The 23,028-nt window shown below is 42.0% G+C and overlaps 1 protein-coding gene across 4 annotated transcripts in view; it reads right to left on the bottom strand.

Annotated features, from left to right (window-relative positions):
- RBM10 (RNA binding motif protein 10) overlaps positions 1-23,028 on the bottom strand; it is a 55,864-nt gene that overhangs the window by 27,967 nt on the left and 4,869 nt on the right. For all 4 annotated transcript variants that reach the window (XM_079958676.1, XM_079958677.1, XM_079958678.1 and 1 more), the window contains exons 2-3: positions 6,036-6,156; positions 702-888 (exon numbers count right to left, since the gene is read on the bottom strand). In XM_079958676.1, coding sequence (XP_079814802.1) covers positions 702-888; positions 6,036-6,133 — 285 coding nt within the window. In that variant the 5' untranslated portion in view covers positions 6,134-6,156. The remainder of the gene's footprint in view (positions 1-701; positions 889-6,035; positions 6,157-23,028) is intronic.

Raw genomic sequence — 23,028 nt, 5'->3', positions numbered from 1 at the left:
CAAGGGCCATCGAGTCCAACCCCCTACCAAGCAGGAAACACCATCAGAGCACTCCTGACATATGGTTGTCAAGCCTCTGCTTAAAGACCTCCAAAGAAGGAGACTCCACCACACTCCTTGGCAGCAAATTCCACTGTCGAACAGCTCTTACTGTCAGGAAGTTCTTCCTAATGTTTAGGTGGAATCTTCTTTCTTGTAGTTTGGATCCATTGCTCCGTGTCCGCTTCTCTGGAGCAGCAGAAAACAACCTTTCTCCCTCCTCTATGTGACATCCTTTTATATATTTGAACATGGCTATCATATCACCCCTTAACCTCCTCTTCTCCAGGCTAAACATGCCCAGCTCCCTTAGCCGTTCCTCATAAGGCATCGTTTGCTTTGCAAACGACGAAAAAACCGCTAGACGAAGAGAATCGCAGAACGGATTCTTTTCATCTTGCGAGGCACCACTGTACTTAACTTGTTACAGTCTCCCCACAACAGCAGTTCTGCAAAACTACACCCAGAAGCACAACTGTTGGGTGCTAGATCCCACTCCTACTGCCAGCTGCTTATAAAAATCAGCTGTGAAATCCTCCCATCTGATGGTTTCCTCTGGAAAGGCAGCTCTTCAGAGAGCCATGCAGGCCACTGCATTCTACCTCCCAAGAGGTAGTCACAAAGAGGACAGGCGTCTCCAACAGCTCCGCTCCACAACTTACCTCCACACTGTGCTCCTCAGAAGAATCATCATAGTCATTGGTAGGCTCCTGGCTGTTGAAATCTCTCATATAGGATCTATAATCCATATCTCTGTAGTCATGGTCTCTCTGGTTCCGGCCTTCTAACCTCTCATCCAGGGTCTGCTCAACAGCACCATACCGACCAGTCCGATCTCCACGACCACCTCTAGAGCATATAAAATTAAGGAAATCTGCTATGCTATCAGTGCTGATTACCCATAAAAGTAACCCCCACTTTGTAATCTGTTCATAGGAAACAAATAAAAACAATGGATTCCCCCACCCTACCTGCATTCAGAGTAACTTGAGCTGAAGTCGTCTAGTGACTAGCATTCTGGCTACAATCTAAAGCACTGTCGTGGGCAGATAAATACAGATGCTAGTGCAACATGCAATATCTGATAGTTGGGAGCACCAGTGACTCCTTGCTGTATCTGTATCTGAACGTCCAAGGGATGATACAAACATTACTGAAGTGGTGGGAAAGCTACTGTAGGGGACTACAGTTCCGTTGTTGTTGTTGTTGTTGTTGTTGTTGCTGTTGCTGTTGCTGTTCTTGTTGTTAATTCTATATTTATAACCCGCCTTTTTCCCTGATGAGATTCAAGGCACCTTACAAACTAAAAAACAATTAAACATTCATAGAATTAAAGCTATATGCATATATAAAATCTGTCTGTTTGTATGTAGGAGCCATGTAACACAGGCCATGATGTGTTTCCCTCTCACTCACATGGCTCCCATTTGCCTACCCAGTTACAACTGAGTCTAATGACAGAGTACAGTGGAAATCAACAACAACAACTTATTATTTATACCCTGCCCATCTGGCTGGGTTTCCCCAGCCACTCTGGGCAGCTACCAACAGAATATTAAACAGAATAAAACATCAAACATTAAAAACATCCCTAAAAAGGGCTGCCTTCAGATGTCTTCTAAAAGTCAGATAGTTGTTTTATTAAATAATAGCCCCCTCCACCCCTTCTGCACTTTATTAATAATGTTTCTCAAAATAGGATCCTGTGCAAAAAACAGGATTCCTCAGTTGTGATAATGCAGGGCTGGCTTGCCATCCAAAGGCCTCACATCATTGCCAAACCCATCCTTTACCTGCTTTCTGTGGCGGTAGGATGCATTATGAAGCCATTGCCTTGCACGGAGGATGAAGAACAGTCAGGAAATGGGAATTAAGATTATTCATATGAACTCCCAAACTAAAAACCTTTCTCCCTATGTTACACCACAGCACTCCTGAGCAAGACTTCATGGTACCTGGAGGTCTGCACAAGAGGAAGTGACATCCCAGCCATTTTATTGCAGTGCTGTGCCACCTGCTAATAGGGATGCTGAGCATAGCAGTGGTTAAAATGATACCACTCTTAATTTAGGCTTACACCCACTTTTCAACACAGCAAAGCAGAGCTCAGAATTAGTGCTGAACTCATCCAACTGTTTACATGCTTAGTGGCAAAAGGTGGGGGACTTCCGGGTTGGCGCCTCCGGCAATGGCAGAGTTCCTCCGATCGGGAGGAATTTGCTCCGTGGAAATCAGGGTCTGACCGCCACTGCGAAGGCAGAGACCCAGTAAAATCACAGGCTGGAGAAGCCTGTGAACGTGGGATTCGGCTGGCACCTTTTGCGCCTCCCCTACTCACGGGGAGACCCGGTTTCGGGGATCCGGAGCGACGTGGGGTGAGCGGCGCGGTGCTTCGAATTGACTGTTTTTTTCACGGAGGGAAGCTGCATTGCTGTTGCCGGAGAGAGTTGACTTTTTCCTGTGGACAATTTGACTCTAAACAACTACCCGTGAGTAGAACGGAAAATTGGATTTACAAACGTCTTAATTTGGTACCGAAACGGGAAGGTTTCAAACAGGAAGTCCGCCTTCCCCTTTTGTAAATAGATTGAAGCAAAGAAGCTGCAAGCTAAGGTCTTGGAAAGCCTTATGTAAAGGATTAAACCTCCATCAAATTAAAATCATTAAACCCCCCTTGGAAGCAGGAGAAGAGGGGGGAAATTTTGGATCGTGTAAACCTGCAGGAGAGAGTGATAAAAATTAAATTACCACTGCTCTGAACCTGGAACGGGCTGCCTGTAGATTGACGTTTTGGGAGAGTTCATTGACTGTGAATAAAACGTATGTTGACAGTTAGTTAAATAAGAGAAATATATTGTTTCCATTGTCCTCTTCTGTGTTTAAAAAGGAGGAAAAGTAATTGAAAATTGAAACTAACTTTACTTTTGGAACTGTGCTTGAAAGGATTGATACAAGTGGAGATTGTTTCCCTCCAGAGGGAACTTTTGAAACTGTTACAAGAGTGGAGCTGGGGAATCTCCAGCTGCAGGATAAGAGCTGTGAGAATCAAGGACTGACCTTGGACAATTTAAGAATGTCGACAGGAGAAGCCTTAGTGATTGCATTATGCAAGATAAGCTATTCGCTGGAACAGCTTCACAAAAAGACGGATGTTATGGCTACTAAAATTGATAATTTGGGACAAAAAGTGATTAATTTGGGACAAAAAGTGAGCACCAATACAGAAATTATTCAGGACTTGTTGCAGGAATCTACTTTAGCAGAACAAAATGTGGAAAAGGAGAAGGAGAAAGTTGTTGTAGCCTTACAGAGGCAAATTGAAGACTATAACTTGAGGCCTTTTATGATTGAATCCAGAAAAAGTCAGATTTTGAGGATTGAAGCCTGGCCTGGATTGGAGAAGGAAAGTTGGAAAGATCCCCCCATGCAGGGATTAACTGACTTTTGGGACATGGATCTGGGTCAGGAGGAGACTTGAGTTCTGGGGGCCTTTGGATTTGGAGGAATTTTGAAACATGCTCTGAAATACTATGGAAATTTGGCTGACTCGTCGAGAAGGAACGAAAGTATTGATAGGTCAGAGTTCCCCCGAGATCTGCTCTATAGGGTTACCCCCGAGGATGTGGACAGGCTGCTTGGACGCGTGAAACCAACCACCTGTCTCCTGGATCCTTGCCCATCCTGGCTTATAAAAGCTAGCCAGGAAGGACTGGGCGATGGGCTCTGCGGGCTGGTGAATGCTTCCCTCTGTGAGGGAACATTCCCAGATCCGCTGAAAGAGGCGGTCATTAAACCGCTTCTTAAAAAACCATCTTTAGACCCGGCCAGTATGGCCAACTATCGCCCAGTCTCAAATCTTCCTTTCTTGGGCAAGGTGATTGAGCGCGTGGTTGCTGAACAACTCCAGGCACGCCTGGAGGATGCGGACCATTTGGATCCCTTCCAATCGGGATTCAGGCCTCATCATGGGACTGAAACTGCCTTGGTCGCGCTGGTTGATGATCTCCAGTGAGCTAGGGACAAAGGTGAGAGTTGTTTCCTAGTTCTGCTGGATCTCTCAGCGGCCTTTGATACAATCGACCATAAAATCCTTCTGGACCGTCTAGAGGGGCTGGGAGCTGGGGGCACTGTTATACAGTGGTTTTGCTCCTTCCTCCTGGGCCGTGTTCAGAAGGTGGGGGGGGGGATGAGTGTTCAGACCCCTGGGCCCTCACCTGTGGGGTGCCTCAGGGTTCTGTCCTCTCCCCCATGCTTTTTAACATCTATATGAAGCCGCTGGGAGAGATCATCAGGGGGTTTGGACTGGGTGTCCATCAATATGCAGATGATACCCAGCTCTACCTCTCCTTCAAATCAGAACCAGTGAAGGCGGTGAAGGTCCTGTGTGAGTGCCTGGAGGCGGTTGGAGGATGGATGGTGGCTAATGGATTGAGGTTGAATCCTGACAAGACAGAAGTACTGTTTTTGGGGGACAGGGGGCGGGCTGGTGTGGAGGACTCCCTGGTCCTGAATGGGGTAACTGTGCCCCTGAAGGACCAGGTGTGCAGCCTGGGGAGTCATTTTGGACTCACAGCTGTCCATGGAGGCGCAGATCAATTCTGTATCCAGGGCAGCTGTCTACCAACTCCACCTGGTACGCAGGCTGAGACCCTACCTGCCCGCGGACTGTCTCGCCAGAGTGGTGCATGCTCTAGTTATCTCCCACTTGGACTACTGCAATGCGCTCTACGTGGGGCTACCTTTGAAGGTGACTCGGAAACTACAACTAATCCAGAATGCGGCAGCTAGACTGGTGACTGGGGGCAGCCGCCGAGACCATATAACACTGGTCTTGAAAGACCTACATTGGCTCCCAGTACGTTTCCGAGCACAATTCAAAGTGCTGGTGTTGACCTTTAAAGCCCTAAACGGCCTCGGCCCAGTATACCTGAAGGAGCGTCTCCACCCCCATCATTCTGCCCAGACACTGAGGTCCAGCGCCGAGGGCCTTCTGGCGGTTCCTTCATTGCGAGAAGCAAAGCTACAGGGAACCAGGCAGAGGGCCTTCTCGGTAGTGGCGCCTGCCCTGTGGAACGCCCTCCCATCAGATGTCAAAGCGATAAATAACTACCTGACATTCAGAAGACATCTTAAGGCAGCCCTGTTCAGGGACGTTTTTAATCTGTGATATTTTAATGTATTTTTGGTTTTTATGGAAGCCGCCCAGAGTGGCTGGGGAAACCCAGCCAGATGGGCGGGGTACAAAAATAAATTATTATTATTATTATTATTATTATTATTATTATAGCATTAAAGAATATGAAGACCTGCAGAAGGGACTTGGGAAAGAGTTAAGAGCCTCGGACATAAGATCTCCAGGTTGATGGACTGTATGGAGTTGACGGAAGTGACTGGCAGAGTCCGAGACCGGGGAGAGGAGATGGTGGAAGAAGATTGGAAAACGTAAAGTCTATATATAGAAATATTGTAAAATTGATGAGTGTTGGAATGTTGGAATGAAATTTTATGGCCTTAGTAGAAACGCTATAAGGAGTTAAGCTTAAATAAGTATATTAATTTTAATGGAAATAAGATTAAAAATATGTTAAGACATTTATATGATAGAAAATAGAGAAAGATGGAAAGGAATTGCTGAAACAATTAATGGAAGTGGAATACAAAGAGGGAGGTGAGAGGAGGTCGATGAAACAAGGGAATGAAAGATAGAATATGGAAAAGGTATGATGTATGTTTTTAAATTGTTTTTGTTTTGTACTGTTTAGTTTATTGTGTTAAGGTTGTGTTTTGTATATTGTATTGTTTTTTTCTTTTTTGTTTTCTTCCTCTTTTTTCTTATTTGTAAGCTTTAGAAGTAATAAATATTATTTAAAAAAAAAAAGCAAAAGGTGGGGAACTGGTCATTGGGCTAATGTGGTTACTTTGAGTCACTCTACCAGGCAAAAGTGGTTTGCCTTACTCCATTTTAGAAGCCAGAAATAGTTAGAGAAATATTTTACCTCCTCTCATACTCCATTGCTACCTGTGAAGTGCAAGTGCTACAGGAATCTCCCAACGCCAGGCTCTTCAGTGGGTGACTATCATTCCAGCATATCATGAAAAGTGGGGTGTCAATTATCTCTGCAGAGAAAATAAATGAAATAAATCAGCAGCATTTTCACACAGAGATTCCCACCCTAGCTTGGCACCAGCAATAATAATAAGAGGAAGATAGCATCTTTTTAAAACTAAACACCAGCATGTTATATACATAAGCATATATATATATATCCCATTTTATCTGGTTATTTCTCAGATCCGTCATTTCTATAGCACACTCACACAACTTCAAAGCTATCCAAAGTATGAACTTTGGTAATGCCCATGTCAATATAAATACGGAACCAATTTGGCCCCTTGGTTCTGGATTAAGGCATGCTCAAAACCTAAACTCAGCCTAGTTCACCAAGCTACAGTTCCTCCCTTGTAAGGTGGCATGGCTACCCCACAGAATGAATGTTGACAGATTACCATGTGACATTTTTCCTGAACCTTAATGGAGAACCACGACATACCTCAGACTCCTTCATCTTACTAGGAGGCAAAATTATCACTCCTAAATGAATCTTTTATATATTTTAATCAGGTAAGCCTAGGTTCCAAGTCTCTACAGATGTATTCCAAGATTTGAAATCAACAGCTGTATGACCTTGAGCACATCATTATTGTGCCCATCAGAGAGATACCGTATTTTTCCATGTATAAAACTAGGGTTTTTCCCCCTAAAAAATGATGTCAAAATTAGGGGGCATCTTACACACAGGGCCATCTCCCCCCATTTTCTTAAATATGAGTCTCCCAAAATAAGGGGCATCTTATACATGGGATCGTCTTATAGATGGAAAATACAGTAATTCTTTCCTGGATTTCAGGTGTTTGAGAGATTTAGAAAGATTTATGGGACTAAATAACTTTTGAGCCACAACAAATAAAGCTACAAATACCATAAAAATAAAATCCCTTTACAATAGCAACTGTGTCCTCTCACTCTCATTTGCAACCCAGGATTTATTACATCTCTTTGAGTCAGCAATCACCAATGAAAGCAAAGCAGCCCTGTGAGCTTACAACACATATAGGGTTGAACACAACCAGGGCAATAGAAAATTACAAGATCCCTCTACAAATGACAGGTCTCTCCAGTGTCTGGCTATGATGCTTCTGGCTGCTGAGCATAGGTGGGTTATGAGCTCTTTGTGTTGTGAGTGGGGGATATTGTCTTGGAAGATGTTCAGTAGAGCCAGTTCTGGGGTGACTTCTAATACTTGCTTAGTTATTTTGCATATTTCTTGTATGATTGATGTCCAGAAGAGTTGGATCTTAGGATATTCCCACCACATGTGGAGGTGTGTCTGTGGAGATACATCCTCTCCAGCATTTTGGTGAGGTTCCTGGGTGTATTAGCCTTAATTTTCATGGTGTTAAGTACCACCTGTAAGTTTCAGAGTGAATTCTTTTCTTTTCGCTGATATGGATTTAAAGGGAGGTTTAGACCACATTCTGGTTCATTCGGTGGGGTTAATCTCATAGCCTATGTCATCCTCCCAGTTTTTTGATTACGTTTAGGGGGTTTGTGGGATTCTGGAGTAGTATTTTGTATATCACAGACACCATCCCTTTGCCGTGTCCCTTTGTTGTTAGGAGGAGGTTTTCAAAGGTTGCCAAGGGCCTAGTTGCTGCTGATTTTACTACTGGATTAAGAGGGCATGTAATTGGTGGTGTGTTAGCCAGGGCATTTGGGTGTCCCCTAGTTTGTCTTGTATTTCTTATGTAGATATGGTTGTTTTTGTAGAAGTCTGTTAGGTGTATAAGCCTTTGGTATGCCAGGTTTTAATCTGGAAGTTTTGTGCTACATGGTGGAATAATGGGTGATGTGCCAGGGGAATTAGTGGGGATAGGGTTGGGGACAGCTTACCTACTTCTTTCTATGCTTTAAACTTTATTGATTTGTCACCATAAGGATTTGTAGTTGTGGAGGTATAATTTGTTGAGGTTTCTGGTTATTTGTACCCCTAGGTATCTGAACTTGGTGCAGCAAAGTTTTATCTTGGTGATGTTGGCGAATTCTTTTTGGGTATGGGGTGTATGTTGAAGCACATAGCCTCAGAGGGTTTGTAAGAAGTTGGGACCAAATTCCATGTTAGTTAGTACTGCAAATAGGTATTTCCACTTTAAGCAATCAAAAGCTTTGACTTCCAGTTTTTACTGCCTCTGGGACAGGTGTGCTTCACAGAGGCTCCAAGAAGCAGCTGTTAGAAGGGTTTTATTGGGGGGGGGGTAACGCAGAGGCTACGCGTCCCCAGAAAAGATTCAGGGGGTGACCCTGAATCGAAAGTACCCAGCGGTGTCAAGAAAGGGTGTTCCATATTCTCCATCTTAAGCAATAGGTGTTAAGAGCATACAGCCCCCGACGCGTGGAGATGAACACCCCTTGACAAAAAGCCTCAGACCCGAAATGGTAAGAGCTGCGGTAGAATTTCCAGTTCCTTTTATCCCTAATATCAACTATCTGGCTGCTAAAGAGATGCAAAAGTTAAGAGAAACAAGTGAACTGTAATAACAGTAAACACAATGTTTGTGAGGTCGTGGGAGGGGACGTAAAACAAAGAGTATCCTCCAGCAGACCAGAACACCAGGAACAGTGGCTGGGAAAATCTTTTTTTTTTTTTTTTTTTTTTAAATCTGGAAATTCTTTTCACTGTATATAAAAGATAGCACAGGAAACCTCCACAAGTTTCAGTTTTAAAAAAGATAATTGTAAGGAGTAGTCTGCAGCAACCATGCCTGCCCCCCTGTAAAAATAAAGACTGTGAGGAATCTAAACTGCTGGTGTGTGCGTGTGGGGAAACAACAATACTAAATGAGACCTCCAGCAACTGGTGGGAGATATAAAACCACAAATATTAGATATTAAATAATGGAACAGAGGCAGCGGTGGAAAAAGATAAGGGAAGGAAAGCCCAAAACAGCGATAAAGTAAAACGCAGAGGAAAGCGCAAAAGCTCAAAGGTCTACAAGCGTAAAAGGACTCAGCAATAAAGCTGGAAAGGAACGGAGGACACAAAGGAACACCAAAAGAGAAACAATCTTGAACTAAATATTTACCTTTTACTCACAATAAATACGGCGCAGCATGATTTGTAAGGGGATTGAGCTGCAGCATGACTCAGGAGAAGGAAAGGGAAGAAGACAAAGAGATGAACGGAAGACTACAAGAGAGACCGTGGCAAGAAAGAGTGGAAGGACTAGACACAGCGACACCAGGTGGTGAAAAAAAGAAACAGCACCTATTTTAATAGGTGCTTTATATGAAAGAAATATTTAAGTAGAAATAAAATAGAAAGGGAGGGATTAACAACAACACATAAATTGATTGGAGAAATAATACCAGCAAAAAATACTGGAAATTTCATTAGAAAAAGGAGGGGAGGAAAAATAACTTGGAAATCTCGAAAGATATATTTTGGCTCTGATATCTGTTGAATAAGTGGTTCTATTTTGATTGCATTCTATTTAATAGTAATTGGGAATAGTGGTATAAAGTCAGTTCACAGAGAAATATCAATTACTCCAATATCTGGAAGGAGTTAAAACATTTTCTTGGAGAATAAGGAGTAGACTAAGCTGCAACTTCTATAAAAAGTGAACGGAGGAATGCAAATGGGGTGGGCAACCATAACAATGGTGTGATAAGTGAGCTTTTTCATAAGTCTGGTCTATTGGAAAAAGTAATCAGTGGTAATATTCAACCAAAATGATTAATAATAATAATAATATAATAATAATAATTTATTATTTATACCCCGCCCATCTGGCTGGGCCTCCCCAGCCACTCTGGGCGGCTTACATAAAAACCAAAAATACAGTAAAATATCACAGATTAAAAACTTCCCTGAACAGGGCTGCCTTAAGATGTCTTCTGAATGTCAGGTAGTTGTTTATCACTTTGACATCTGCTGGAAGGGCGTTCCACAGGGCGGGCGCCACTACTGAGAAGGCCCTCTGCCTGGTTCCCTGTAGCTTTGCTTCTCGCAATGAGGGAACCGCCAGAAGGCCCTCGGCGCTGGACCTCAGCGTCCGGGCAGAATGATGGGGGTGGAGACGCTCCTTCAGGTATACTGGACCGAGGCCGTTTAGGGCTTTAAAGGTCAGCACCAACACTTTGAATTGTGCTCGGAAACGTACTGGGAGCCAATGTAGGTCTTTCAAGACCGGTGTTATATGGTCTCGGCGGCCGCTCCCAGTCACCAGTCTAGCTGCCGCATTCTGGATTAGTTGTAGTTTCCGAGTCACCTTCAAAGGTAGCCCCACGTAGAGTGCATTGCAGTAGTCCAAGCGGGAGATAACCAGAGCATGCACCACTCTGGCGAGACAGTCCGCAGGCAGACTCAGCCTACGTACCAGATGGAACTGGTAAACAGCTGCCCTGGACACAGATTTGACCTGTGCTTCCATGGACAGCTGTGAGTCCAAAATGACTCCCAGGCTGCGCACCTGGTCCTTCGGGGCACAGTTACCCCATTCAGGACCAGGGAATCCTCCACACCTGCCCGCCTCCTGTCCCCCAAAAACAGTACTTCTGTCTTGTCAGGATTCAACCTCAATCTGTTAGCCGCCATCCATCCTCCAACCGCCTCCAGACACTCACACAGGACCTTCACCGCCTTCACTGGTTCTGATTTAAAAGTAAATCAACAGGGCTGAAGGAATTCTGGGATGGACCAGGAGATGTATTTAAAAGAATTAATTTGGAGTCTGAAGGGCGATATAGGGGAAATGAAAAAAGAATTTAGTGGTTTTAAGATAGAGAAGAACAATAAAGTAAAAGGAATGGATGATAAATTGGATAGGATGGGTGGGGAAATTGAGGGAAATACTAAATCAATTATAAAATTATAAATTATAAAAACACAAGTAAACGATCTTCTCAAGGAAAATAAAGAACTAACAAAAACGGTACATGAACTTAAAAACAAAACACAACATTTGGAAGAGATTTCCAAAAAATCCTCCAAAGAATTAAGAGAAAATAAGAAAGAATGTGAAAAGGTTAAAAGAGAAAATAAGGAATTTAAAATCACACAGGAAGCAACCTGGGATGCAATGTCCATTCTTCAGATGCAAGTCAGAGAAAAAACTCTCAGAATATGGGGTGTCCCAGAGGTGCCAGAGGAAAATATACAAAAAAACCCATTATTAAAGAGCTAGCCAATTGGTTAGAGGTAAAGAAAGATGAAATATTAGAGAATACAGAAAATATATTCAGGGTTAACTCTAGGAAAGCAAAGGCAAATAAATGGCCTGGGGATTGCCTGATCACATTCACATCAAATATACTAAGAAATAAGATTTTACAATTTAAAAGGAAAAAGAAATTCAAAATTGAGGAGAGGATATTAAAATTTTGAAAGATTCCCCCCCAACTACTGAAAAAGAGAGACAAATAGCAATTTCTGATGAGCTCTAAAAGCAAAATCAATATTCTTCAAATGGGAGTTCCCTGAAGGAATTTATTTCACCTTCAAAGGGAAGAGGAGACTAGAAACAGTAGAAGAAGCCGAAAAATTCCACAGGACGTATAGGAACGAACTAGGAAGTGAGAGACAGATACCAAAAAGAGTCCAGTCCAAAAACTACAACCCTAGAACACGGTAGTGAAAATGAGTAGAAGTTCAATAAAGTATTGGGTATTAATTTCTGTAACTAGTTTATTTTCTTTATTATATTTTAATGAATTTAAAAACATTGTATTGGAATGTTAATGGACTAAATGAAAAGAAAAAAAGAAACAAAATACAAGATATTCTGATCAGACTTGATGTTAGTTGTTTTCAAGAAAAGCATGTCACAAGAGATAATAAAAGTGTTAATAAAACCCAAATTAGGAAAATAATTTATCTCAGCAGACCAGGTAAAAAAAAGAGGAGTGGTGATTTATGTTAAGCCCTGTTTAGAACCAGTACAGAACAACCCGTGTTGCAAACTTAACACAACAAACAACACAAGCAACACGATGACCAGTATACTAGATAGCACTGCAATTCTTATTGCATAATACACATAATTTAGTACAAAACAAAAACAAAATGTGTACACTTGTAAATTCTCTAATATATTTGAAATCAAATGAACCCGTCTGTCAATCTTTGAAAGTCCGTAGAAGTATAATAAGTCTATAATCGAAACAAAGTAATAGACGCTATCTTGTGAGCTAAGCGGAAAAACTTTTTAGGCGTTCGTGGTGCCAAAGTAGTAAGTGAATAACAATGTAGGACAGTGATCCTGGATAATCTGACTGTTTCGCTGGAATCTTCTTCAGCACAACTACAAAAGAATTCAAATATGAAACAATGACCTGTGTACGTGAAAAATATATAAACTTCACACGTTACAACCCATATGCTACAAATAAGAAGAACAAGGGTACATACCCCATAGATTAGAAAAATGCACAAGGAGCAGTGGTCATGAGGATATGTAACTACTGCTACTAGTTGCATGATACCTGAAGCATAAGTAACCATTCCCAGGTTGCACTCATTACTTGGAGACTGAATTACAGTAATTCAATTTAAAGATACAGAGGAATATAACAGCAATAGAAAAACATCAAATAAAACAATTTAAATCCAGTTCAGAATTAAGTTATTCAGGGTGAATGGTCTTAAACATAAAAATGAATTGCGATTCTTTGTCGTAGCCATCTTTCATGATCTTGTCCCCATATGATTTTGTGTGCGTGAAATATTAGAATGGCTGAGTAGTACAGAACGATCGTTCACAAATTATTTAATTTTAGATTTATTGACTACATCAAGAGGATATCCCCTAGCATATAAAGAATCAGCTAGCTGGTCAACATTCTTATGAAAATCATCAATAGAGGAATTCCTTTTAAGACGTAGGAGTTGTCCATATGGTAAGCTGTTCCTAAGTCGTTTAGGGCGAAATGAGGAATACTGTAGGAGGGAATTACAATCTGTGGGTTTTTTATGAGGTTTGACAGCTAAAAAGCCATTATGTTTTATGACCTCCACATCTAAAAAAAACAAGATACGGGGCTATGGTGACCTGAAAAAGACAGACATGGATGTAGGGAATTAAGCCAAGAAGAAAACTGCAGAAACTCATTCTCATCCCTAAACAAGAAAAACAAATCATCAATAAATCTGTAATAAAGTATTAAAGCAGATGCAAAGGGATTGTTGTTTAAAATATATTTCTCAAATTCACCCATGAAAATATTCACTACTGAAAGGGCTATGGGAGAACACATAGCTACACCTTGTGATTGAAAATAAAATTGGTTGATAAAACGGAAATAGTTCTTTTCGAAAATAATGTCCAATAAATCCAAAAGGAAATCGGGCGGGGGTATGGGATCAGTACGAGACCGTAACAAATGACTAATAATGGAACGTGCCTTATCCAAATACAAGATGGGTGACACCTGGCTTGAGAGCAGTACATGTGAAAAGGATCTAGGAGTCTTGGTTGACAGCAAACTTGACATGAGCCAACAGTGTGACGCGGCAGCTAAAAAAGCCAATGCAATTGTGGGCTGCATCAATAGGAGTATAGCATCTAGATCAAGGGAAGTAATAGTGCCACTGTATTCTGCTCTGGTCAGACCTCACCTGGAGTACTGCGTCCAGTTCTGGGCACCACAGTTCAAGAAGGACACTGACAAACTGGAACGTGTCCAGAGGAGGGCAACCAAATGGTCAAAGGCCTGGAAACGATGCCTTATGAGAAATGACAAACAAGCGGCGTTGGTTTTTATTGACGTGGAGAAAGCATTTGATAATGTCTCCTGGTGGTTTATGAAATTTGAAAATAATGGGAATTGGAGAAGGGTTTATGAAGGGTTTTGAAGTTATATATCAAGATCAAAAAGCCAAACTTATTATAAATAATAATGTATCGGAAACTTTCATAGAATCATAGAATCATAGAGTTGGAAGAGACCACAAGGGCCATCGAGTCCAACCCCCTGCCAAGCAGGAAACACCATCAGAGCACTCCTGACATATGGCTGTAAAGCCTCTGCTTAAAGACCTCCAAAGAAGGAGACTCCACCACACTCCTTGGCAGCAAATTCCACTGTCGAACAGCTCTTACTGTCAGGAAGTTCTTCCTAATGTTTAGGTGGAATCTTCTTTCTTGTAGTTTGGAACCATTGCTCCGTGTCCGCTTCTCTGGAGCAGCAGAAAACAACCTTTCTCCCTCCTCTATGTGACATCCTTTTATATATTTGAACATGGCTATCATATCACCCCTTAACCTTCTCTTCTCCAGGCTAAACATGCCCAACTCCCTTAGCCGTTCCTCGTAAGGCATCGTTTCCAGGCCTTTGACCATTTTGGTTGCCCTCCTCTGGACACGTTCCAGTTTGTCAGTGTCCTTCTTGAACTGTGGTGCCCAGAACTGGTTCATCATCTTGGATGATCATCATCTTCATCATCTTGGTTCATCATCTTGGATGATCAATTGATAGACTCCTACCTTCAGAAGCACTGTCTCCCTCCCCCACATTAGTCAGTTTAAAGCCCTCCTGATGAGGTTTCTGAGATTTTTAGCAAAAACATTCCTCTCAACCGTTGTGAGGTGCAGCCCATCGCTTGCCAGAAGTCCATCTTCAAGAAACTGCAGTCCGTGATCTAAGAATCCAAACTGTTCCTGTTTACACCATTTGCGAAGCCAGCTGTTCAATTCCACTATTTTTCCCTCTCTCCCTGGGCCACGTCGTTCAACTGGGAGGACAGATGAGATGACAATTTGTGCATTTAATTGCTTCAGTTTCCTGCCCAGAGCCTCATAGTCTCTTTTGATCTTCTGGAGGCTATTGCTTGCAGTGTCATTGGTTTTATGATTCCTTGCAGTCGTTCAGTTACATCTTGGATCTTAGCCCCGGGGAGACAGCACACTTCCCGAGACATCTTGTCAGGCCCACAGATCACTGCTTCTGTTCCCCTAAGTAGGGAATCCCCTATCACCACTACACGCCTCCTCTTAGGTTTGGTCGGGGTTCTTCCGTGAGCTATCCGTTCCAAGGTCGCCTGCACATTCCCTGAGGACTGACTTTGCTGCTCATCTTCATATACCTGATCGACTGTAATGAGGGAGAGATCCTCAAATGGAGTCTGCTCTTCGTCTTCCATGCTAGGGGAGAGGTCCTCAAAGCGATTGTGTATTTCTAAACAATCAGAGCGAACCCTGGGCCTCCTACTTCTTTGAGTCACGTTTCTCCATATATCTGGCTCCTATGTTGGTGAACTAGCCTCCTTCTCAGGGGAGTCCCCTGTCTCCTCTTTGGTGGAGACGGTGTGCTCTGTTGCTTCCAAAAAGAGCTCCAGCTCTCTAATTCTTTGGATCGTAGCTACACGTTCCTCCAGTTGCTGGACTTTGTCTTTTAAGAGGGCAACCAACATGCAATTGCTGCAGGTAATGCTGCCTGCAACCTTTGGCAAGATGGCAAACATTGCGCAGGAACCGCAGGCGACTGCAGCTGTTCCCTCACTCTCCATCTTGAGAACGTGTCGTTCAATATTTCAATATTTCTAAGGGGACTAGACAGGGATGTCCTCTGTCACCCCTGTTGTTTATCAGTTTTAGAGGTTCTAAATAAGACTCTGAGGGAAACTTCAGAAATTAGAGGGATCAAGGTAGGATCTAAAGAAATCAAAATAAAAGCATTTGCTGATGATTTAGTTGTAACATTACAGGATCCAAAGAGAAGTGTACAAGAAGCCTTACAGAGAATAGAAGAATAAAGTGGTGGGGTAAAGTGGTGGGGTTCAAACTTAATAAGAGTAAGACCAAAATGTTAAATATGAATAAAGAAGAGACAGAAGAACTGCAACAGGAGACAGGAATTATGGTGGCCAAGAAAGTGAAATATCTGGGAATATAGTTGACAGCAAAAAATATAAATCTGTACAAAGATAATTATGAAGTTACATGGAAAGAGATTAAGAAAGATTTAGAAGTTTCGGACAGACTGAGACTCTCCTTTTTAGGGAGGGTATCAGTGATTAAAATGAACATTTTACCCAGAATGTTATTTTTGTTCCAAACAATTCCAGTGATTAAGGGGTCAAAACAATGTAAAGGGTGGCAGAAAATACTGGCGAGATTTGTCTGGCAGAGAAAGAGGCCAAGAATAAAAATGAAGATTTTGGTAGATAAAAAAGAAAGAGGCAGTTTTTCCCTGCCAGACATGAACCTTTATTATGAAGCAGCTTGACTTACTTGGATAAGAGACTGGATAAAATTAGAAAATACAGACCTCTTGGACCTAGAGGGGCATGATAACAGGTACGGGTGGCACTCGTACCTGTGGTATGATAAGGTGAAGGTTCATAGGGGCTTCCTAAATCATTTAATAAGAAGATCTATATATTAGGTATGGGACAGAAACAAAAACTTACTGGAGAGGAAAACCCCTTGGTGGATATCACCAATAGAAGTTTTAACCATTAAGAAAGCAAATATGGAAGGAAAGAGGTCCACCTATGAAGAACTTACCAGAAAAACCGAACAAGGGATAAAACTTAAACCAGATGAGAAGATAGAGAATTTGCTTACAGGGTGGTTGCAGTATCATAAAGTCAACGATATACTGAAAGAGGACAAAAAGAAATTGGGGTTTGAAGATAAGAAATCAAAATTTCAAATAGATATTATAGATGGCAGAAATAAATTATTCTCCAAAAAGGTATGATTTGTTATTGGACTGGTACACTGAAGATGAAGAAGTAAAAGAAGTCATGATAAAATGGGCCACTGATTTTGGATATAATATTGAATTAGACGCATGGCATAATTTATGGAATGTAAATATGAAATTTATGACTTGTACAGCATTAAAGGAGAATTTATGGGAAATGATTTATAGGTGGCATCTTACGCCGGTAAAATTGGCAAAGATGTACAGAATGAACAATAAGAAATGCTGGAAATGCAGAGAGGCGGAGGGCGATCTTTACCACATGTGGTGGACCTGTGGTAAAGTGAAAAATTTCTGGGAATTAATATACAATGAACTCAAGAAAACTTTTAAATACACTTTTCCAAAAAAGCCCGAAGCCTTTCTACTGGGGTTGATGGGGAAGGAATTTTTTTTTAAAAGATCAAAAAAAAAATTCTATATGCCACAGCAGCAGCAAGAATTATGCTGGCCCAGAACTGGAAAACAGAAGCAATTATCATTGCGGAATGGCAGGTTAAGATGATGAGTTACACAGAACTGGCCAGATTGTCAGGAAGAATTCGAGACCAGGATAAACGGAAGTTTCAAGAAAGCTGGAGTAAATATATGGTGTATATAAGAGATAACTCTTACAACGTATGGTAAATATAAAGTTAAATAAATAGAATAAGCGATGTAAGAAAATATAAGTTACTTGCTGAAGGGGTGTAGAGAAGTCAGAAGCTCGGCAGAGCTAAAGGCAATTATGCAACATATTTGTAGTATAAGTGTATGTTTAATGAAAACAATAAAAATTTATTGGTAAAAAAAAATGAAAGAGTTTAGAGCAAAATGAATCAGTAAGCAGGATTGATGCCATATGGGTCCCGACAGATATGCTAAGGAGAATCGAGGAATCACAAATTCTACCAAAAACCATCTCGGATCATAATCTGATTTTATTAAAACTTAAATCAGACTGGAGAACAGGAATAAAAAGATGAAAGTTGAATGAATCTTTACTTAATGATGAAAGAGTATTAGAGGGTGCAAAAAAGAACTATGAAAGAATTTTTTGAATTTAATAACAAACAAGACACTGAACCTACAATAGTATGGGACGCTGGCAAGGCAGTTATCAGAGTATTTTATAAAGCAAAATGTCTTACAAAGAAAAGGAAAAGAGAAGGAAAAAATGATTTATTAGAAGAAATAAAAAGAAAAGAAAAAGAATTGAATAAATATCCAAATAATGAAAAAATTAAAAAAGAGATTAAACTATTACAATCAGAATATGTGTCCAAAATCGAGCAAGAAATAGAATGGAATTTGAAAACTCTAAAATGAAACAACTTTGAGTTTGCCAATAAACCGGGTAAATACCTGGCCTGGCAATTCAAAAGAAGAAGAAATGAGAAACAAATCAATAGACTAAAAATAGAAGGAAGAAGCATAGATGATCCCAAAATAATCACACGAAAATTTGCTCAATATTATGAAGAGCTTTATAAAAAAAAATACAGACGTAGGGGAAGAAATAGAATACTTTCTAAGCCAACATAAAATTCCAGAAACTAAAAAAGAGAAAACCACTCTGTGTTAAACCACAGAGCCTAGGACTTGCTGATCAGAAGGTCAGTGGTTTGAATCCCCGCGACGGGGTGAACTCCAGTTGCTCGGTCCCTGCTCCTGTCAACCTAGCAGTTTGAAAGCACGCCAAAGTGCAAGTAGATAAATAGGTATCACTGCGGCGGGAAGATAAATGGCATTTCTGTGCGCTGCTCTTGTTTGCCGGAAGCGGCTTAGTCATGCTGGCCACATGTACGCCGGCTCCCTCGGCCAATAAAGCGAGATGAGCGCCGCAACCCCAGAGTTGGTCCCGACTGGACCTAATGGTCAGGGGTCCCTTTACCTATGTATATATATTTGTATTTTAATTCAATAAAGATGCTTAAAAAAACAAAAACAAAAGCTTTGAGGAGGTCTAGGGACATAATTGTCACTGGGGTCTATTATATGGCAACCGGGGACGAAGCCAGTCTGGTCTGGGGCTATTAACTTGTGTAGGAAAAAAATTAGACAGTTGGCCAAGAATGATGTGAGTATCTTGCAGTCTTGGTTTATCAATGAGATTGGGCGGTATGATTCTATTTTGAGGCTGTCTTTCAGTGGTTTTGGTATGGAGACTATCTTGGAGAAGGTCCAGGTTTTAGGAATGGGACCCCCTTTTATGATGTCATCGAATAGGCAGGTCATGCAGGGCATCAGGGGTTCTTTGAATTTCCTATAGAATTCTGCTGTAAAGCAATCTTGGCCTCGGGCTTTGTGTGGCTTCAGGTTTTTGAGGGCTGTTTCTATTTCCTTTGGGGTGATAGGACTAAGCATGAATTCCTGTTCCTCATCAGTTAAGGTAGGCATGGTCAGCCCTGCTAGGAATTTTCTGATTTTCTCCTTGGGTGGGCTGTGGGAGGTATATAGGTTGGAGTAAAATTCTGCAAATTCTGAGGTTATTTCTTTGGGGGGGGATGTTGTCATCTTTTTTGATGATGCAATGTATTCGTGTTTTGAGTGATTTTTTCCACCTGTTTCCCCTCCATACTCATAGAAGCTTTGTTGATCATTGTTTTGTTGATTTCTAGGGAGTCTAGTTCCCTCCTTTTTTGTTCTATAAGTGTAAGGAATTCTTTAGCTCCTGTTTGTTGCATGATGAGAGGGCCGTGATGTCTTGTTCTATTTTGCTAATTTTTGAGGGTTTTTTTTTAAAGGATGTTTTCTCTTTTATGAAAGCTCTTCTGGTGACCACTTTCATTGCGTCCCAAATGAGAGGGGTTGTTATATTGCCTACATCATTTTCTTTGAAGTAGTTTTGGAGAGTTTTTGTGAGACTCTCGCCAATTTAATTGTGGTTAGGATGGGACTGAAGGACCATGATGGGGTGGTTTGTGTCCCTTCTCTTATTTTAAGGGTAGCTTATACTGGGGCGTGATCTGTGATTTTAATGTTACCTATCAGTTGTCAGTTGATTCCACTGAGGGGATCAGACCTTGTGTGAGCAGAATGTTGTCTAGTCTGGATACTGTGTCATTGCGCCCAGACTAGAATGTGTGGCGGGTGTCTCCCGGGTTTTCTTCACCCCAATTGTCACAGAGACCCGTTTTTAAAGCATTTTTAGCAACTTGTAAGATTCCCTAATTGTTTGGGGTTTCCTTCGGAGGAAGGTTGCCCATGGGGTTCTATGGTGGGTGTCTTTCAGGGAGATGCCTCTCATATTTAGGTTGAGGTCACCTCCCAGTATTGCTCCCCTTTCAGAGGAGAGGAACCTGTTCAGTGTTTTCTGGATAAACTCTTAGTTGTTTTGAGTTTGAGGCATACATGGAGCCGATTGTCAGTTTAGTTTTGCCATCTAGTGTCCCTTTAGCGAAGATGAATCTGCCTCTTTTGTCTTTTAGGACTGTTGTGGCTTTGAAGTTCAGGTCTCTACTGAGTATTATGGCTACTCCGCGGGCCTTTCCTGAGCCAGGTGCTACCTATTGTTGACTGAAGCAGGGATTGCTCAGGAGTTTGCTTCCTTTGGGTGGGTTGTGTACTTCTTGTAGGAAGGCGGTGTGGTTTCATGGTGTTTACATACAAGGTGATGCATTTTCTTTTGATAGGGTTTCCCAACCCCCTCACATTTGATGTAATTGCTTTTAAGCTAGCCATCTTGCTTATCTACTTTATAGGATGATTCCCTGCCAACTCATCTGGGTTGCCCTGTGTCTCTCACCTTGCACTGTCTATCGAACCTATTAAGGTGTGTTGACCTAGAGTGTATGGGGGGGAGGGGGGTTAGGATTAAATTTGGGTTAAAAAAAGGGTAGATGACAGAAAGTAGCCTATATAGGTGTTTATTTGGGGTATCTTGGACCATCTGGTGTCTAGCCAGTTGGTCCTGGGTCTCAGCTGACATGGAAGGCCTTGTTTAAGGACAGGCTGTCCTCCCTGTCATTTGCAATGGGGAGTGGTCTGTGAGACAGTGTTAAGCATTGTTTGTGATGCCTGTGTTGGGTATAAGGTTTATAAGCAATGTTGTGTGTTATTAACATTGTTGGTATGTTGGGGTGGGAATATGGGTGTTGGCACGCTCTAGCGCCACCATTGTACTAGCTGTGTGTCAGATTTTAGCTTGTTTGTGGCTTGTTTTATTGAGGTTGGGGGTATTATTTTACTTGGTATGGGTTTCTGTTTGTTTTCCTTTTCTTTTACCTGCTTGTTTGTTGCCTTTGCATGATTAAGGAGGAGACGGAGAGGTTCGTGTGTGTGTGTGTCTATTTTTGTATGTGTGGTCTTTTCCCCCCTCTTTTGTTATGGGTGGAGTCCTTGGAGTGGAGTGGAGGGCTGAGAGTGTGGGTTGTGGGTTGTTAGGATAGTTGGGGAATGTGATTTGATGTCATCTGGGTCAGTGTTGGTGTGGGAATGGGGATCTCCATGGAGGTGCGGGGCACAGGGGGTATTGGGGGTGTTGGCAATATTAATGGCATGGGGAGAGAGGAAAAGGGGAAGGGGCGGTCACCAATCCATCAATTTGAGGTGATTTCCAGCTGCTGCGGTTGTTGTTGCAGGGTTGTCAATCTATGGTATGTTGGTTTGGTTTAGGCTGGTTTGCCGGTATATGGTCAGCGGGACAATTCTATGAGCGATGCTTGACGTGGGTCCGCGGATTGCCATTTTAATGGAGGGTCGAGTCTGAGGTTCTTTAGTAGTTGCAGGGCTTCAGGTATACTGGTAGCTGTGTGCTGTGCTGGTTGTTACGAGGTGGAAGGTGAAGCCCCATCAGTACTTGATCCCTGCTTGTTGGAGACATTGGGAGCATGGGCATAGGCTTTTCCTCCAATTTAGGGTCTCCTGTGATGTCAGTCACTTCTCCTACCTGGACAGTTATCTTTCTACAAGGGCCAACATTGATGTCGAAATCCAGCGTCGCCTGAGCTCTGCGAGTGCAGCTTTCTCCCAATTGAAGTACAGTGTGTTTGAGAACCAGGACATTCACAGGGAAAACAAAATGCTTGTTTACAAAGCTATTGTACTACCAGCCTTACTGTATGCTTGTGAAACATGGACCACTTATAAACATCATCTGCAACTCCTTGAAAGATTCCATCAACGGTATCACCGAAAATTTTTACACATCACTTGGAAAAACAGGTGAACTAATGCCAGTGAAGAAGCAAAGATCACCAGTGTCAAAGCAATGATTCTTCAACATCAACTTTGTTGGACTGGTCATGTTGTTTGGATGCCTGATTATTGTCTTCCAAAGAAACTACTCTATTCAGAACTTAAAAATGGAAAGCGTAATGCTGGTGGTCAACAAAAGAGGTTCAAAGACTCTCAAGGCAAATCTAAAAAAAATGTAGTATAAACACCGACAACTGGGAACACTGGTCTGCAAGCACTCCAGTTGGAGAACAGCCATTACCAAAGGTGTCTTGGGTTTTGAAGACACTAAAACTCAGGATGAAAGGGAGAAACATGATAAGAGAAAGGCACGTTTGGCAAATCCTCACTGTGCTCAACTCCTGCCCAGAAACTTATGTCCCCACTGTGGAAGGACGTGTGGATCCAGAATTGGCCTCCACAGTGACTTATGGACTCACTGTTAAAACTGTGTTTATGGAAGACAATCTTACTTGGCTACGAGTGATCGCTGAATACAATTATGATGGGGTTTTCTCCATAAGGAGATTGGTTGAATTTTTGATGTTGTTCAATGCTTCTTTTTGTAGCAGACGAAGCAGACGATGATGTCTCTTGGGGGGTGTTGGTTTTCAGCATAGGTTGTTGAGCTCTGTGAACTCTCTCGAGGTTATCTACCTCGAGTGTCAGGCTAGGGATTGTGGTTTTTAGCCACCATACAATGAGGTCTGCTGGGCTTTTCTCCTCCACTTTTTCGGGAAAGTTGTGGAAGCAGATGCTGTCTACTGCGATCTTCAAGATCCGCTTGTTTGATTCTCATTTCGGAGCTTTCTGTTTCCAGGTGGCTTTCTAGTTCAGCCAGTTTATTATTCACACATGTGTTTTCCTCTTGGTACTGCTCTATTATTCTTTCTTGAATTTGGTTCTTGTTCCCTAGAGTGGAGATGGTGCTAGTGAGGGTTTCCACTTTGGAGGTCAGGACACAGATATTATATTATCTGCTGGGGAACCACTGTGGTCTTCAGTAGTTCTGCTAATCTTAGTTCCATTTCCCTCAGGTCTTGTTTTGTTGTTGGGCTGTTGTCATC

This window comes from Podarcis cretensis, assembly GCF_951804945.1.
Source record: "Podarcis cretensis genome assembly, chromosome: 17".
In the NCBI taxonomy this organism is placed as follows: Eukaryota; Metazoa; Chordata; class Lepidosauria; order Squamata; family Lacertidae; genus Podarcis; species Podarcis cretensis.
Note: the sequence above shows the minus strand (reverse complement) of the source record. Positions and strands in the feature narration are given on the sequence as shown.